Here is a 16,248-nt window from a genome sequence, read left to right on the forward strand (position 1 = left end):
ACAAAAACCAAAGATGAAAAATACAAAAGAATAAGAGACAAAGAGGACAAAGTAAAGATCTCTAACATATATTTATTTAATCAAAATTCCCAAAAGGACAGAAAGAAAGGACAGGACATAAGGACACAAACAACATTTGAAGCACTTTCCAGAATTTTTGAGACACAATTCACAGATTCAAGTGTAATAACCACCAAACAGAATAAATAAAAAGAAATCCACATATCATACTGAAACTGAAGAAAACCAAAGACAATTGGAAAATCTTAAAAGCAGCCAGAGAAAAAAAGACAATATCCTTGCAGGAATGACAGACCTCCAGCTGACTTCTCAAAAGCAAAAACAAAAGAATACAGTGGAATAACTTCAATTTTCAGAAAGAAATAACTGCCAACTTAGAAATTTATAACCGGCCAAAATACTTTTTAAGAATAATGGTAATAGGGGTGACTGGGTGACTCAGTTGGTTAAGCATCTGACTCTTAATTTCTGCTCACGTCATGATCTCACAGTTGTGAGATCCAGCCCCACGTTGGGCTCTATGCTGGGCATGGAGCCTGCTTAACATTCTCTCTCTCCCTCTCCCTCACCCTCTCCCCCACTCACACTCTCATTTTCTCTCTCTCAAAAAAATTAAAAAAAAAAAAAAGAAGAATGGTGAAAGAGAGGCATTTTCATACAAACAAAAACTAAAAGAATTCAACACAGTAAACCCACACTAAAGGAAATTCTAAAAGATGTACTATAAGCTAGAGAAAAATGATCTCAAAAGGGAAATCTAGGATGAAAAAAAGAAATAAACAAAGTGGTAAATACAAAGATAAACCTAAATGAGCACTGGCTGTATAAAAACTATTTCATATGGGTTTAGAAAGTATAGAGAATTAAAATCTATAATAATAATACATAAATTGGGAGGGAGTAAAAGAACTAAAGTACTTTAAGTTCTTTAAATTATCCAAGAGAAAAGTTAAGGTATTGATTAATTATTTTTTAATTTTTTATGTTTATTTTTGAGAGAGAGAGAGAGAGAGAGCGCAGAGTGCGAGGGGGGAGGGGCAGAGAAAGAGGGAGACACAGAAGCTGCAGCAGGCTCCACACTGTCAGCACAGAGCCCAACGAGGGGCTCAAACTCATGAACCGGGAGATCATGACCTGAGCCAAAGTCAGATGCTTAACCAACTGAGCCGCCCAGGCAGCCTAAGGTATTGATTAATTTTTTAATTATAATAGTGAAGGGCACATATTGTAGTTTAGGGAATAATAGTAAAAATATTGAAACAGTATATAACTTATAAACCAGTAGGTGGGAAAAAATGGATGAATAAAAACATAATAAATCCAAAAGAGGACAAGAAAGATAAGAAAAAGTAAAAAGAAACAGTCAGCCAGTACAAAAAATCAAGAACAAAGGAAGTCAGAATATCCACTCTTCAACCAGTAAAGCCTTACAGGTCACTAAGCTTCCAGGACAGCCCCCTACAAAAGCAGAAAAGAGTTAGTTGACCCTGTAGGGCCCTAGGGCTGAGACACCTCCATCTTCTCCCAAATCTCATAACATCTGGATTTCTCTGATTAGTGTGGAGAAAAATACTCCCTGCACAAAATATTTACCATCTTCTTGGTGACTGTCACTTGGGACCTCCCTTCTTGCCACTTCCTGCAATGAAAAAAAAGTTTGAATGTTTAGGAAAAGGCAGTCAATGGGCATCCAAACATGAGCTTACTAGATAGACCAGGGGTTCAGAATACTTTCCTATTAGTAACCAAATCTATCCTTACAACCTAGGGAAACAGACCTTCAAGCAAAGGTCCTAGTTTAAGCCTGTTTAAAATTTTTTTTAATGTTTATTTCTGAGAGACAGCACAAGCAGGGGAGGAGCAGAAAGAGGGAGACACAGAATCTGAAACAGGCTGCAGGCTCTGAGTTGTCAGTGCAGAGCCTGACGTGGGGCTTGAACCCATGAACCATGAGATCATGACCTGAGCTGAAGTCAGACACTTAACTGACTGAGCCACCCAGGTGCCTCTTAAGCCTATTTTTAAATAGCCACAATCCAAAAAGATTCTAGAGCTGCTTTGGAGTAGGTAAGGAGACTCTCTGAAAAGACAAAATAGCCTCAGTTGGTAAAAGACATACCAGTGAAATACTGTATTTTTTTCTGCTTTAAATAGCTTAGCATAGAAGTTAGATGGTTCACATTTTCCAACTTTATTTTTTCTGTTTAAAGAACTCTTGTAGGGGCGCCTGGATGGCTCAGTCGGTTAAGCGGCCGACTTCGGCTCAGGTCACGATCTCGCAGTCTGTGAGTTCGAGCCCCGCGTCGGGCTCTGTGCTGACAGCTCAGAGCCTGGAGCCTGTTTCGGATTCTGTGTCTCCTTCTCTCTGACCCTCCCCCGTTCATGCTCTGTCTCTGTCTCAAAAATAAATAAACTTTAAAAATAAATAAATAAAAATAAAGAACTCTTGTATTTATTTTACCTTCTGATAAAGCTGAGCATCAACTACAGGTGTTACTGAGAGTTTTAAGAGATTGAAAATTAATTTAGGGCATAATTAAGCAAGGATTAATACAAAAGAGAAAGCCATCTAGGGTTTGCTTTTTTAAATATCATCTTCAAGTTTTCAGTTTGATAGTTATAGAGAAGAAGAAATCCTACTTATTTCTTAAACTAAAAGAATATATAGCAAGCTATTTAATTTCCTTTTTGTCTGTCACTTCCAGTAGTTTCAATGAAATTGTGTTTTTTAATTTAAAAAGTGTTATTTAATTTTAACTGTATATTATTCTTTGTCTCCATTTCCTTTATTATTTTTAAATTTTACTTATTTATTTATTTTGGGAGAGAGAGAGAGCAGGGGAGGGGCAGAGAGAGAGAGAGAGAGAGAGAGAGAGAGAGAGAACCTTAAGCAGGCTCTGTGCCCAGCACAGAGCTGGACATGGGACTTGATCTCATGATCATGAGATCGTGACCTGAGCCTAAATCAAGACTTGGATGCTTAACTGACTGAGCCACACAGGCGCCCCATACTCACTCATATAAATGAGGCTTATATAATGGTTGTATTACCCTAACCAATTTTTTTCACTAAAAGCTCATTAATTTTTGCCTCATCTTGCATAAATAATCTCTACCTCTCCATTGTCCGCAACTTCTATGCCACCTTTATTTACCCCTAGCTTTTCTTCTTTTATGTTCCAATGAACAGGCAGCTTTGGGAAAGCTACCCTTGAGATGTTAAGATTCAGTAATGAAAAGTCAGAGGTAGAAAATTTAAGGAAGTAAGGTAACAGGAGATGGAGACATTGGATAGAAAAGAGAAATTTTATGTTTATTTTCTTTATTTTGAGAGAGAGAAACAAGTGGGGGAGGAACAGAGAGAGAGGGAGAAAGCTAATCCCAAGCAGCATGGAGCTGGATGTGAGGCTCAAACCCACAAACTGCAAGGTCATGGCCTAAGCCAAAATCAAGAGTCCCACGCTTAACTGACTGAGCCACCCAGGTGCACTGAGAGGAGAAATTTTAAAACTAGTCAAAACATCTGTTTGAGAGCCAAAATACTTGGCATAAAATGTGCTAAAAGTTGTATACATAAATATACTACATTTGATAACAAATTAGTAGGGGAGAGGGAAAAGGGAGATTGAAATTAATGGAGAAGGTCCTCTGTATTGTCTGTTCTTTCCTTTAATTTTATTTATTTATTTATTTATTTATTTACTTACTTACTTACTTACTTACTTACTTACTTACTTACTTTTTTGCCCTTTTTTCCTTTTAAAGGGTCTAAAATGCCTTTATCAAACAAATGCTCTTAGACCTTCATAAATAGAGAGTCCAATGAATTATTGGTATTAATCATTGAGTAGTCAATAAATCAGCAGTAAAGTGAATACATTACCTGTGTCCCCAGTGAGTAAGTGTCCAATTTCTGATCTGCTATACCATTGCCCTGTGTTGCAGAAGTACTCGTTAGAGAATCCTTTATTTCCCCGTTGGGGAAGGGAATAAAAAGTCCTTTGTTTGAGTCTGTGTTAAAAGAAAAGGCATACAATGAAGCACTGACCAGATTTCAAAGGCAATATGTCTTATGGAAAGATACTACTGGAAGGCAAGTCACAAGATTGAGAGTTAGTTCTGGTGCCACCACCTGGAAACCATGTAAACTTGGGCAAACTGCTTAACCTCTCTGATTTTCTCCATTGTAAAACAGTGATGATAAAATCTAGACTACCTATCTCTTAGGGTTGAGGTAAGGTTAAAACAAAGTAATGGGGTATGTCAAGTTGGCTCAGTTGGTGGAACATGGAGTGTGCAACTCTTGATCGTGGGGTTGTGAGTTTGAGCCCCACACTGGGTGTAGAGATTACTTAAAAATAAATCTTAAAAACAAATAAACAAAACTATATACTAGTCCTAGCCACCCTAGAAACTGTTATCAAAAAGAGCCAGTTGGGGGGCGCCTGGGTGGCTCAGTTGGTTAAGTGTCGCACTTCGGCTCAGGTCATGATCTCATGGCTTATGAGTTCGAGCCCCGCGTCAGGCTCTGTGCTGACAGCTCGGACCCTGGAGCCTGCTTCGTATTCTGTGTCTCCTTCTCTCTCTGCCTCTCTCTCTCTCTCTCTCAAAATGAATAAACATTAAAAAAAAAAAAAGAGAGCCAGTTAGGATTTTTATTAGATTGGAAGACTTGTACAGAAGTTTTTGCACACTCTTGATCAATACTTATTAATTGTAGAATTCTGGGATCTGGAGTCTTCTGGGGGGAACCTGAATGAAAATAAGAGTTTCTTGTTTAGGGAGGTGTTTCCCCCTAGCAGGATTATGTAAGCATTAGGATAGTTTCAAAAACTTGAGCCTTAGTCAAACAATGTGTTCTTTTGCTAGTTTTTTATTTGTAGGCTCTGGCAACAGAAAGCTGCTGTAAACCAGGGCAACTGAGAATACACAGTGAATAAAGTCAGCTTTTTGAAAATCCAGGCCCCTTAGTTCATTTGGGGCTCTAAAATGCTTCCTACTTCTTTTTTTTTTTTTTTAAGTTTATTTTTTAAAATTTATTTTTGAGAGAGAGACAGAGAGAACGAGAGGGAGAGGGGCAGTGAGAGAGGGACAGGGGCAGAGAGACAGGGAGAGAGAGAATCCTAAGCAGGCTCCATACTGTCAGCATGGAGTCCAGTGTGGGGCTCGAACCCACATGGCATGAGATCATGACCCAAGCTGAAACCAAGAGTATGACGCTTAACCGACTGAGCCACCCAGGTGCCCCAAAAACTTCCTACTTCTGAGTTGCCTTATGGGATTGAAATTGCCTATTACTTCAGTATGAAATGCTCTTCTACCATTGTATTTGACAGAATTACTTATAAGCTCTTAAAATTTTGTGCTCCTTGGCTCCTACTGCAGTAGTAACACAGAAAAAAAAAAGGAAAGCAAAAATTACTGATCTTAACCTGATTCTTAGTAGATAATGAGAATGGTTAGTAAGCTGTGACTTTGGGTTCAGGCCTCCTCTTACTCTTATCCTATGGAACAACACTTACACTTCCCAGGTGTCCAAGACCCTGCTCCATCCTGTTTCCTTCTACTGTACTTATATTCTTTTTCAGATTCACAGGTTCTTTTTCTTTCAACGCACCTCTTTGTTTAAGCAAATTTCCCAATGTCCAAACTCTTTGCTGAATGCTACCAGACCTTCCCTTTATCACTTAAATCTGGATGACCCTAAATCTAAATCTCCATTCTGATCTCTGATGTCCAGACCTAAGGTTCTTGAACTTTGTTCAAGGAGTGCCTCCCTCCCAGACAAATAAGAAGTTGATATTTTCTAAACCAAACTCATTATCTTCACTTCTAAGCCTACTTTTATGGATGCTCCCCCGCCCTCCACTCCAAACTGCATCTCTATTGGGATTACTACTCAACCAATCTCTCAAGATAGAAACTAATTCTTTGACTCTCACCCATCTCACATACTAATCAATTAACAAGTGTTATAGAATCACTTTTTTTAATGTTTATTTTTGAGAGAGACAAAGAGAGAGAGCACGAGCAGGGGAAGGGCAGAGAGAGAGGGAGACAGAGGATCTGAAGCAAGCTCTGTGCTGACAGCAGAGAGGTCAATGTGGGGCTTGAACGCACCAACCGTGAGACCATGACCTGAGCTGAAATTGGACACTCAACTGAGCCACCCAGACACCCCTAGAATCAGTTTTTTGGGGGAGAGGAGAATCTTTGTTTTAACTTCGTTCACACGCCATATAATTAACCCTTTACAGTATACAATTCAGTGGTTTTTAGTATATTCACAAAGTTGTCAACCACAACACTATCTAATTTCATTATCCAAAAAGAAACCCAGTTAGCTATCACTTTTAATTCTCTTCTCCTTCCCAGCCTTTGGCAACCATCAATATACTTTATGTCTCTATGGATTTTCCTATTCTGGACATTTCATATAAATGAAATAACATAGTATTTGGCCTTTTGTGTCTGGCTCCTATCACTTAGCATGATTTTTTTCAAGATACATACTGTACATGTATCAGTACTTTATTCTTTTTTATAGCTGAATAATATGCCTTATATGCATATACAATATTTTGTTTATCCATTCATCAGCTGACAGACTTTTGGGCTATTATAGATAATGCTGCTTTCATTCTTGTACAAGGATGATTGTGGTGAATTTTTCTTTGCTATTCTATTTTCCTTAAGATTTTACTTTACTTTAAGTAATCTCTGTACCCAACATGGGGCTTGAACTCACAACCAGAAGACCAAGAATAACATGCTCTACCAACTGAGGCAGCCAGGCGCCCCTTTGCTGTTTCAAAATAAGATACCCATTAGATCAGTATGTTTTAGATGTAATTCTACTTACAGGTAAAAGGAAATGGCTAAAAGAGTGAGCAGGGCCCCTTTCAATTCACAGAGTATGTGTGCTATATGCACACATATTATCTTTAGTAAGGCATTCATTGTTCTTCAATAATTGACCTTTTTAACCAACATAAACTTTCTACTCAAACTACATGGTCATTCAATTGTCTCTATGACCTGCTATACTCATTACCACTTTCACACAGCTGTTCACACAAATCCCACCAACCACGATGCCTTCCTCCTCTTCTTAGGCTATCCCAGGGTTCACCAGCCTTTAAGGGCTTATGACTTTGTTTCCACATCTGTTACAAAACCTTTTCACCTCTGCTCCTAGCAGTCTGAGCTTCTATAGCATGTGTCCATCCACATCAGTGTTTCTCAAATTCAATGTTCTCATAAACTCTGAGAATATGAATCCAGTTTGAGAAACTTCAATTTAAGAAGCTCAGTATATAAAAAGATAGTTTAAAAAGCAGATTGTATGGGTGACAGTTTGGCAGTTTCTTGCAAACTAAACACTTGGTATTTAATCAAAAGAATTGAAAACTTATGTCCACACAAAGACTGCACATGGATGTTTATAACAGCTTTTTTCAAAATTGCCAAACCTTAGAAGCAACCAAGATGTCTTTCAGTAGGTGAATGGATAAACTGTGGTATATCCAGACAACATAATATTATTCAGCACTAGAAAGAAAGGAGCTATCAAGCCATGAAAAGACATAAAGGAATCTTAAGTTGATAATACTAAGAAGCCAATCTGAAAAGGCTACATACTTAATGATTCCAACTATATGCCGTTCTGGAAAAGGCAAAACTATGGAGACAGGGAAGATAGCAGAGTAAACAACACTCTGCATCTGTCTTCTGCAAGCGCAACAATTACATTGGCAGAATCTGTCTGATGTAACTATTTTGGAATTCTGGAGTCTATTGAAGGCTTTCAGTTTCCAGGGGAAGACATCGAAGTTAACTTCAGTCAAGTTCAGTTCTTAGCAGAAGCAATAGCAACTACTCATGTCCCACCCCTCATGCAAAAGAATGAAGTTGGACTCTTACCTAAGATCACATATAAAAATTGACTGAGAATGGATCAGACCTAAACGTAAGACCTAAAACTATAAAACTCTTAGAAGAAAACAGGACAAGTGCTTCATGACATTGGATTTGGCAATTATTTTTTTGGATGAGACACCAAAGGCAAAGCAACAAAAGAAAAAAACAGACAAATTGAACTTCATGAAAATTTTAAATGTTGTGCATCTAAAAACAATATCCACAGGGTAAAAAGGAAATTCACTGAATAGGAGAAAATATTTGCAAATCATATATATGATAAGGGATTCATATCCAGAATATAGAGAGAACTCTTAAAACTCAACAACAACAAAAACAACTTTAAAAGTGGGCATTAGGGACAACTGGGTGGCTCAGTTGGTTGAGTATCTCACTTTGGCCCAGGTCATGATCTTGCTGTTCATGGGTTTGAACCCCGCATCTGGCTCTGTGCTGACAGCTCAGAGCCTGGAGCCTGCTTCAGTTTCTGTGTTTCCCTCTCTCTGTAGCCCCACCCCTCCCATTCACCCTCTGTCTCTTTCTCTCTCAAAAATAAATATTAAAAATAAATTAAAAATAAATAAAAGTGGGCATTGGACTTGAATAGATATTTTGCCAAAAGAAGATATACAAATGGTCAATAAGCGTGTGAAAGATGCTCAACAGAGCACCTGGGTGGCTCAGTCGTTAAGCATCTGACTTCAGCTCAGGTCATGATCTCACAGTTTGTGAGTTCGAGTCTCACATTGGGTGAGCTTGAGCCCTGCTTTGGGTGAGCATGAGCTCTGCTTTGGGTCGGCCCCGTTTCTCTCTCTCTGCCCCTCGCTCACTTGTGCCCCCCCCCCAAAAAAAAGATTCCCAACATCACTAATCATTAGGGAAATTCAAATTAAAACCACCAGATACTACCTCATACTCACTAGCATGGCTACTATTAAACAAACAAACAAACAAAAAACAGAAAATAACACGTGTTGGTAAGCACGTGGAAAAATTGGAATTGCTGGTCCAACTGTATGGTGGGAACGTAAAATGGTACAGATGATATGGACAATGGTATCGCAGTTTCTGAAAAAATTAAAAATAGGGGCACCTGGGTGGCTCAGTCGGTTAAGCGTCCGACTTCAGCTCAGGTCACGATCTCGCGGTCCGTGAGTTCGAGCCCCGCATCGGGCTCTGGGCTGATGGCTCAGAGCCTGGAGCCTGCTTCTGATTCTGTGTCTCCCTCTCTCTCTGCCCCTCCCCCATTCATGCTCTGTCTCTCTCTGTCCCCAAAATAAGTAAATGTTAAAAAATAAATAAAAAATAAATAAAATAAAATTACCATATGAGGCAGTAATTATGGGCCTATCCTCAAAGAAGTGAAAGCAGGGTCTTGAAGAGGTATTTGTGTACCCATGTTCATAACAGCATTATTCACAATAGCTAAAACATGGAAGCAATCCAAGTGACCATCAACAGATGAATGGATAAGCAAAATGTGATATATACAAACAGTGGAATGTTATTCACTCTTAAAAGGAAGGAAATTCTGACATATGCTATAACATGGATGAGCCTAAGGACATTATGCTAAGCAAAATTAGCCAGTCACAAAAAGACAAATACTGTATGATTCCACTTATATGAGGTACTTAAAGCAGTTAAAATCATAGAGAAAATAGAATGGTGGTTGCCAGGGACTGCAGAGAAGGGGAAATACAGAATTATCATTTAATAGATATAGTTTCAGTTTTACAAGATGAAAAGAGTTCCGGAGATGATGGTGGTAATGGTTGCACAGCATTATGAATGTATTTAATACCACTGAACTGTACACTTAAAAATGGTTAAGATGGTAAATTTTATGTTATATGTATTTTGCCACAATAAAAATAATTGGGAAAAAACCAAAAACTATGGAGATAGTAAAAAGATCAATGGTTGCCAGAGGTTTGAGGGGAAGAAGGGATGCCTAGGTAAACAGAGATTAGGGCGGTGAAACTATGCTGTAGGATACTAAAATGGTGGCTACATATCACTATATATTTGTCAAACCTGTAAGATGTACAACACCAAGAATGAACCCTATTGTAAACCATGGGCTTTGGGTGATAATGACACGTTAATATAGGCTCAGCAATTGTAACAAAAGTACCACTCTGGTTCAGGATGTTGGTAGTGGTGGAGGCTGTGTGTGTGTGGAGGCAGGGGAGAATACACAGTGAATACACTGAGAATACACAGTGAATAAAGTCAGCTTTTTGCATCAAACAAGAATGCAAAAGTAAGGGATCTCACACTGCCTGTGGACCTCTGAGTGTATCCCTGGACTGAGTCCTTAGCGCTGAGTTTGAGGAACACTGATCTCTACCATTCACTTGATGTTTTCATATGCATCACCTGGGATTATGTTATTTAGGTCTTTCGTGTTTGTCTCATGTTCCTAATGATGCTGCAAGTGATTCAGGGAGTGGTTGCATTTTATATTTCCAGAGTACATATACCAGGATATATATATGCATTATGTGGATTTACAAAAACACGGAAATTTTTTTGGTTGAAGAATCAAAAACACTTCACTAAAGACAATGGACTTTGAGTTGGGTCACTTAAAAAAGGGTAGGATTTTGATTAAAGCATACCAAGACAGAATTAGTTCAGGGGCAGAAGAATAGAATAGAAGAAAAGAATAACTATCCGAGGAGGAGACAGTGGTTTGATGTGATTGCAGAATTGGAAACTGTAGTTCAGAAACAGGAGACAGGTTTCAGGTTAGGCTGAAGATATAAACTGTGGTCATAGTTTAAGGGAATCTTGTATGTCAAATTAAGGAGTCTTAATTTAGTAGGTGAGAGGAGCCATGTAAATTTTTGAGCAGGCAAGTATAATTATCACAGCTGAGTTTTATGAAAATTAATCTGACAGGAAAGCACAAAATGAACTAAAGGAAGAGACCAGGAGGTAGCATGGTGTAATGCTTAAGAAGACTTTGATGACAGATGGACCAGAGTTTGCATTCCAGCTCTGCCACTTGCTGTACGACTAGAACAAGTTATTTTACCTTTTTGGGTCTCAGTTTCCTCAACTGTAAAATAAGGATAATTATAACCACCTTCAAGGATGTTGTGAGGATTACATGAGATAATGCACAGAGCCTGGCCCAGAGTTTACACTCAATAAATGATAGCTATTACGCATGCCTATTAAGAGACCATTAGGAAAGGAAAAGGAAGGCTCATCAACTGTGGATCATACTATAGAGTATAAATGTTCAGCTGGTCTTTAGGAAAGGAGCAGCATCAAATCTCAGTATGGTTCTAAGCCCGAGTACTAGGAAAGTGGTGGTAACACTGAGGAAACCCTAGCTACTGTTTAGGGCTGGAGGAAAGGGGTTCATTTGGTTTTTTAACATGTTTGGTTGAAGGACTGGAAAGTTTTCTAGTGGAGATTCTAAGTATATACAAAGTTAGATCTATCTATCTATCTATATTAAGATTTTATTTTTAAGTAATCTCTACACCCAACATGAGGCCCAAACTTAAAACCCCAAGATCAAGAGCCACACATTCTACTGACTGAGCCAGCCAGGTGACCTGAGATCAATATATTTAAGAGTCATCTAGAGGGAGGGAATAAAGCAAGTTTTACAAATAGATCAATAAGGGCAAATAAAGAAAGAAGAGAGCCTAGGGGCACCTGGGTGGCTCAGCTGGTTTAGCGTCTGACTTCGGCCCAGGTCATGATCTCACAGTTGGTGAGTTGGAGCCCTGCATCGAGCTCTGTGCTGACAGCTCGGAGCCTGCTTTGGATTCTGTGTCTCATTCTCTCTCTGCCCCTTCCCGTCTTGTGCTCTGTCTCTCAAAAATAAATAAATGTAAAAAAGAAAGAAAGAAGAGGTCTAAAGACATAGGCTAGGTATGTTTATTTTGGGGCTATGGGAAAAGAGAGAGGAACCTTCGAAAGAGTCAAAGATCATGTGGTTAGGAGAATAGGATGAAGATCTAAGACAATAGTTTTGCTGCCCATTCTAAATGATTGGTGGGAAAGCACTGTTTGGAACTGAGCTAGTGGAAACTGTCCTCCAGAAAGTTTTCTCCTAGCTTGTGGCACAACGATTAGCATGGCATAACCACTTTAGTCATATTGAATTACCAACAGTGCTTACAGGCAATAATCCCCAGGGGTCTAGCACAAACATGATTTTCAGTGGAAAGCAAAGCTGTTTAACGTTTCAAAGTAGCAACATAAATTTTATATTAAAAAAAAAAAATCCAGGCAACAGCTGGAGCTTCCAAGAACCTTTAGAAATGGGCCCTGTATCTAGCAGAGCAGTTTTTTCTCAGGGGAGACTGTGCACTTTAAAACATTTTAATTCATGGAGTGAATTTTTATGTGTGCTAATGATGTAATATAACATAAATGAAGTTTAATTCAGCTAATACAAAGAGACAGTCAAATTACACTTCAGTGTATCTTTGTCATTCTGGAAATTGATATATAATGTTTTTACCTAGAAAAAAGACAGGAAGGTTGTATACCAAATTATTCATTGGGATTCTCTCTAGAGGACAGGCTAATAAATGATTACAATGCTGTTCTTCATGCTTTTCAGTATTTTCCACAATTATTACAATAGAATTTCATCAAACTTTAAATATAAAAAAATGCTATTTAAAATGAAATAAAGGGAGAGCCTGGGTACCTCAGTAGGTTAAACATTCGACTTTGGCTCAGGTCATGATCTCACAGTTCATGAGTTCGAGCCCCATGTCCAGCTCTGTGCTGACAGCTCAAAACCTGGAGCCTGCTTTGAATTCTGTGTCTGCTTCGCTCTCTGCCCCTCCCCCACTTGCACTGCATCTTTCTCTCAAAAAATAAAAAAACATTAAAAAAATTAAATAATAAAATGAAATAAAGCAATCCATGCTCCATGGCATGTGTGCACTGAGGCTTCCGAGAAAGAAAAATAAAAATCACACTTCACTATGGCTTATTTTACCATGAAATTATGTTAAAATTACTTGTCACTAAATGTCAGCTAGGATAGATAAGCAGTAAGGAAAACAAAATACAGTATGTTATAAACTGGAAATTCTTAATGTCTAAACTACATACTCCATCTATTACCGTTATTGCTGGGATTTTAGGGATTAATTTTTAGAGGTTGTAAATAATTTGGTATATCCTTAAGGGGACAGAGACCTCTACAAAATAAAATTTTCTCAAGTAAAAGGTCATCTAATGAGTGCTAGGTTAATCCATAAAGGTCCACTGCATGTATTCTCTTGTGGAAAGCTTTCTCCTAGCCTGTGCCACAACCATTAATGTAGTATAACCACTTAAATTATATTGCACTACCAATAGTGCTTACAGGCAACACTCACCAGGAATATAACACAAACACAAGAGATTCTGCAGTTGCAAAGGTTCAAGGTGGAGAAGCACAGAAGGTCCAGGTTTTAAGCTACATTGATGCAGACGAGTCACCAGTCTCTGGCTAATGAATCAATCACCGTAAGCAATGCTCAGGAGTCATGGGGGCTGGCAATGCAACTTTCAGAATGTACTGAATGTAAACTGATATAAATGAAATTGAATTCTGACTATAGCTTGTACTTAATAGGTTCTGGTTTATGCCTGCTCAATAAATAGGGCTCCTTCTGGCAGTGAGAGAAGGGAGGAAAAGCACAGTCAGTGAATCTTGTGCTTACTGCAAATCTGTTATTTCTCAACTATTTTGTCCTCATCCTACCCAAGACTGCCCATAAAAACTGAAATAACTTGTCTTAAGCATTCTGTGATCGGAGACAAAACTTACCAGTTTCAACTCTGTTATCAATATCAGCATTGACTTTTGATGAAGAACTCTCATCTGTCATGCAGTTTTTCATTGTCTTCTCCCTAGAGCTGCCACATAGAATAATTTATTTAAAACCCCAATTTAAAAGAAAACTCAAAAGAAGGTTTCTGAGATCACCACTAAATGCTATTTAGAAAACATTTATTCATGGTGATCAGATTTTTTCCCCAAACGATCTAGAAAATATTAATTTCACAAAGTGTTTCAGTTAAAACCTATTTTTAAAAAAATTCTTAGTGTTTATTTTTGAGAGACAGACAGAATGTGAGTGGGCAAGGGGTAGAGGGAAAGGGAGACACAGAATCTGAAGCAGGCTCCAGGCTCTAAGCTGTCAGCCCAGAGCCCGACACAGGGCTCGAACTCATGAACCGCAAGATCATGACCTGAGCCAAAGTCAGACACTTAACTGACTGAGCCACCCAGGCACCCCCAGTTAAACCCTACTTTTAAGGTCATAATATTTTTACTGGAAATAGTGAGAGAGGAGGACACTATAGTTCAGCATTTAAAGAATGAAAGCCAGAACATTCAGACACCATTTTCTTGACACAAACTTAGGTCTGAATGATTAAGGGAATATTTTCTTTTGAATTAAAAAACTCATAGGACACAGAAAGGAAGATTCTGCTGCCAAGAATTACAGTGTGGACAACCACAGCCATTAGTTTAAAAAAACAAAAACAGACAAGAAAGGCAAGTTTTACATTTGATTGAAGTAGTATAGTAAAATATAACTACAGTAAGTACAGATTGGGAAGTACAGACAGGCTAGACTATGAGCTAGGCACTTTACACCCACCATTTTATTTAATCATAAAAGCTCCCCTATTATCTATTATCTCCATTTTATAGGTTGGAGGAACTGGGACTCAGAAAGACTTAAAGAAAAATCTTTACCCAAACAAAACAGATGAACATAGGGGAAGGGAAGCAAAAATAAGATAAAAACAGAGAGGGAGACAAACCGTAAGAGACTCTTAAATCCAGAGAACAAATTGAGGGTTGTTGGCAGAGTGTTGGGTGAGGGGATGGGCTAAATGGGCAATGGGCATTAAGGAGAGAGCACTTGTTGGGATGAGCACTGGGTGTTGTATGTAAGTGATGAATCACTAAACTCTATTCCTGAAATCATTATTACTCTACATGTTAACTAACTTGGTTATAAACAAACAAACAAACAAACAAACAAACTTAAAAAAAATATTTACCCAAGGTTGGAGAGCTAAGATATTAATGTTAGGACTGGGCACTTGAGTACCATTTTACCTCTGGTTTTGCAATCACTATGTGATAACTAAACAGAAATATGATAGTGCTAACTATCTGCCTTACTAGAAAATGTATTCAGTTACACATTAATTCATCTCTGTATTTCTACAGTAAACAGGGTACCCCCAATGAATTAAAATAAGAATTAGGTCACAATATATATATATATATATACAAATAACTTTTTAGAAACATTCCATTTCTTTCTACAGCAGGATAAATTTTACTCTATGTAAAAATCTCAAAATAATTAACTTAAAACAATAGAGAACTAAAAAAATATATAGGGAACTAAAAATGCCCTCTGAGGGCTATGTTATAAACATATAAGGGGTTAGGGGTGCCTAGCTGGCTCAATCGTGTTTAAGCGTCCAACTCTTGGTTTCGGCTCAGGTCATGATCTCGTGGTTCTTGAGTTTGAGCCCCATATTGGGCTCTGCACTGACAGCATGGAGCCTGCTTGGGATTCTCTCTCCCTCTCTCTCTGCCCCTCCCCCACTTGTGCTCTCACTCTCTCTCTCTCTCTCTCAAAATAAATAAACTTAAAAGAGAAAAGAAAAAAAACTTATAAGGGATAAGAGCAGAGATAGGCAAAGAGAAGGATCCAAGACCAACAGACACTGACTTCATTCATTCACTATTCAACAAATTGTTTCTTAATACCTTATATGTGCCAGGCTATTCTAAGCACTAGGGATACTGCAATAAATAAGACAAGCCAAGTCCTAGTTCTCATGGTGGGGAAAGGTAATAAACAAATAAAGAAAAACTCATTTTGGGAACAATATTTAATGCTGTGGAGATATGTTCATGATATCTTAACAAACTAAAAATGGTACATATAGGAAGCAAATTACTATAAAATAAATATTATATATGTATTATTTTTATTATTAATATGTATTTAGATATCCATTATATAACATGTAACATTGGAGATAAGCACACACACACACATACACATACCTAACATTAAGAGGATATTTACCATAATATAATTAGTGTTTATTTCTGGGTAGTGAAATTATGAGTTGCTTGTCTATTTCTTGTGGTTTTTAAATGCTTATTTATTTATTTTGAGAGAGAGAGTGAGCACAAGTAAAGGAGGTGCAGAGAGAGGAAGAGAGAGAAATCCCAAGCAGGCTCCGCACCACCAATGCAGAGCCCAATGTCGGGCTCAAACCCACAAACTGTGG

At 38.1% G+C, this 16,248-nt stretch overlaps 2 protein-coding genes across 7 annotated transcripts in view; both read right to left on the reverse strand.

The window, feature by feature from the left end:
• Positions 1-16,248, reverse strand: part of LRRC36 (leucine rich repeat containing 36) — a 36,124-nt gene that overhangs the window by 18,734 nt on the left and 1,142 nt on the right. Inside the window, exons 2-4 of the mRNA XM_047835116.1 lie at positions 13,742-13,830; positions 3,905-4,032; positions 1,615-1,660 (exon numbers count right to left, since the gene is read on the reverse strand). Coding sequence (XP_047691072.1) covers positions 1,615-1,660; positions 3,905-4,032; positions 13,742-13,830 — 263 coding nt within the window. The remainder of the gene's footprint in view (positions 1-1,614; positions 1,661-3,904; positions 4,033-13,741; positions 13,831-16,248) is intronic.
• PLEKHG4 (pleckstrin homology and RhoGEF domain containing G4) overlaps positions 13,797-16,248 on the reverse strand; it is a 61,154-nt gene continuing 58,702 nt past the window's right edge. For all 6 annotated transcript variants that reach the window (XR_007147297.1, XR_007147294.1, XR_007147295.1 and 3 more), the window contains one exon: positions 13,797-13,830. The gene's annotated coding sequence lies outside the window, so the exon portion shown is untranslated. The remainder of the gene's footprint in view (positions 13,831-16,248) is intronic.

This window comes from Prionailurus viverrinus, chromosome E2, assembly GCF_022837055.1.
Source record: "Prionailurus viverrinus isolate Anna chromosome E2, UM_Priviv_1.0, whole genome shotgun sequence".
Lineage (NCBI taxonomy): Eukaryota > Metazoa > Chordata > Mammalia > Carnivora > Felidae > Prionailurus > Prionailurus viverrinus.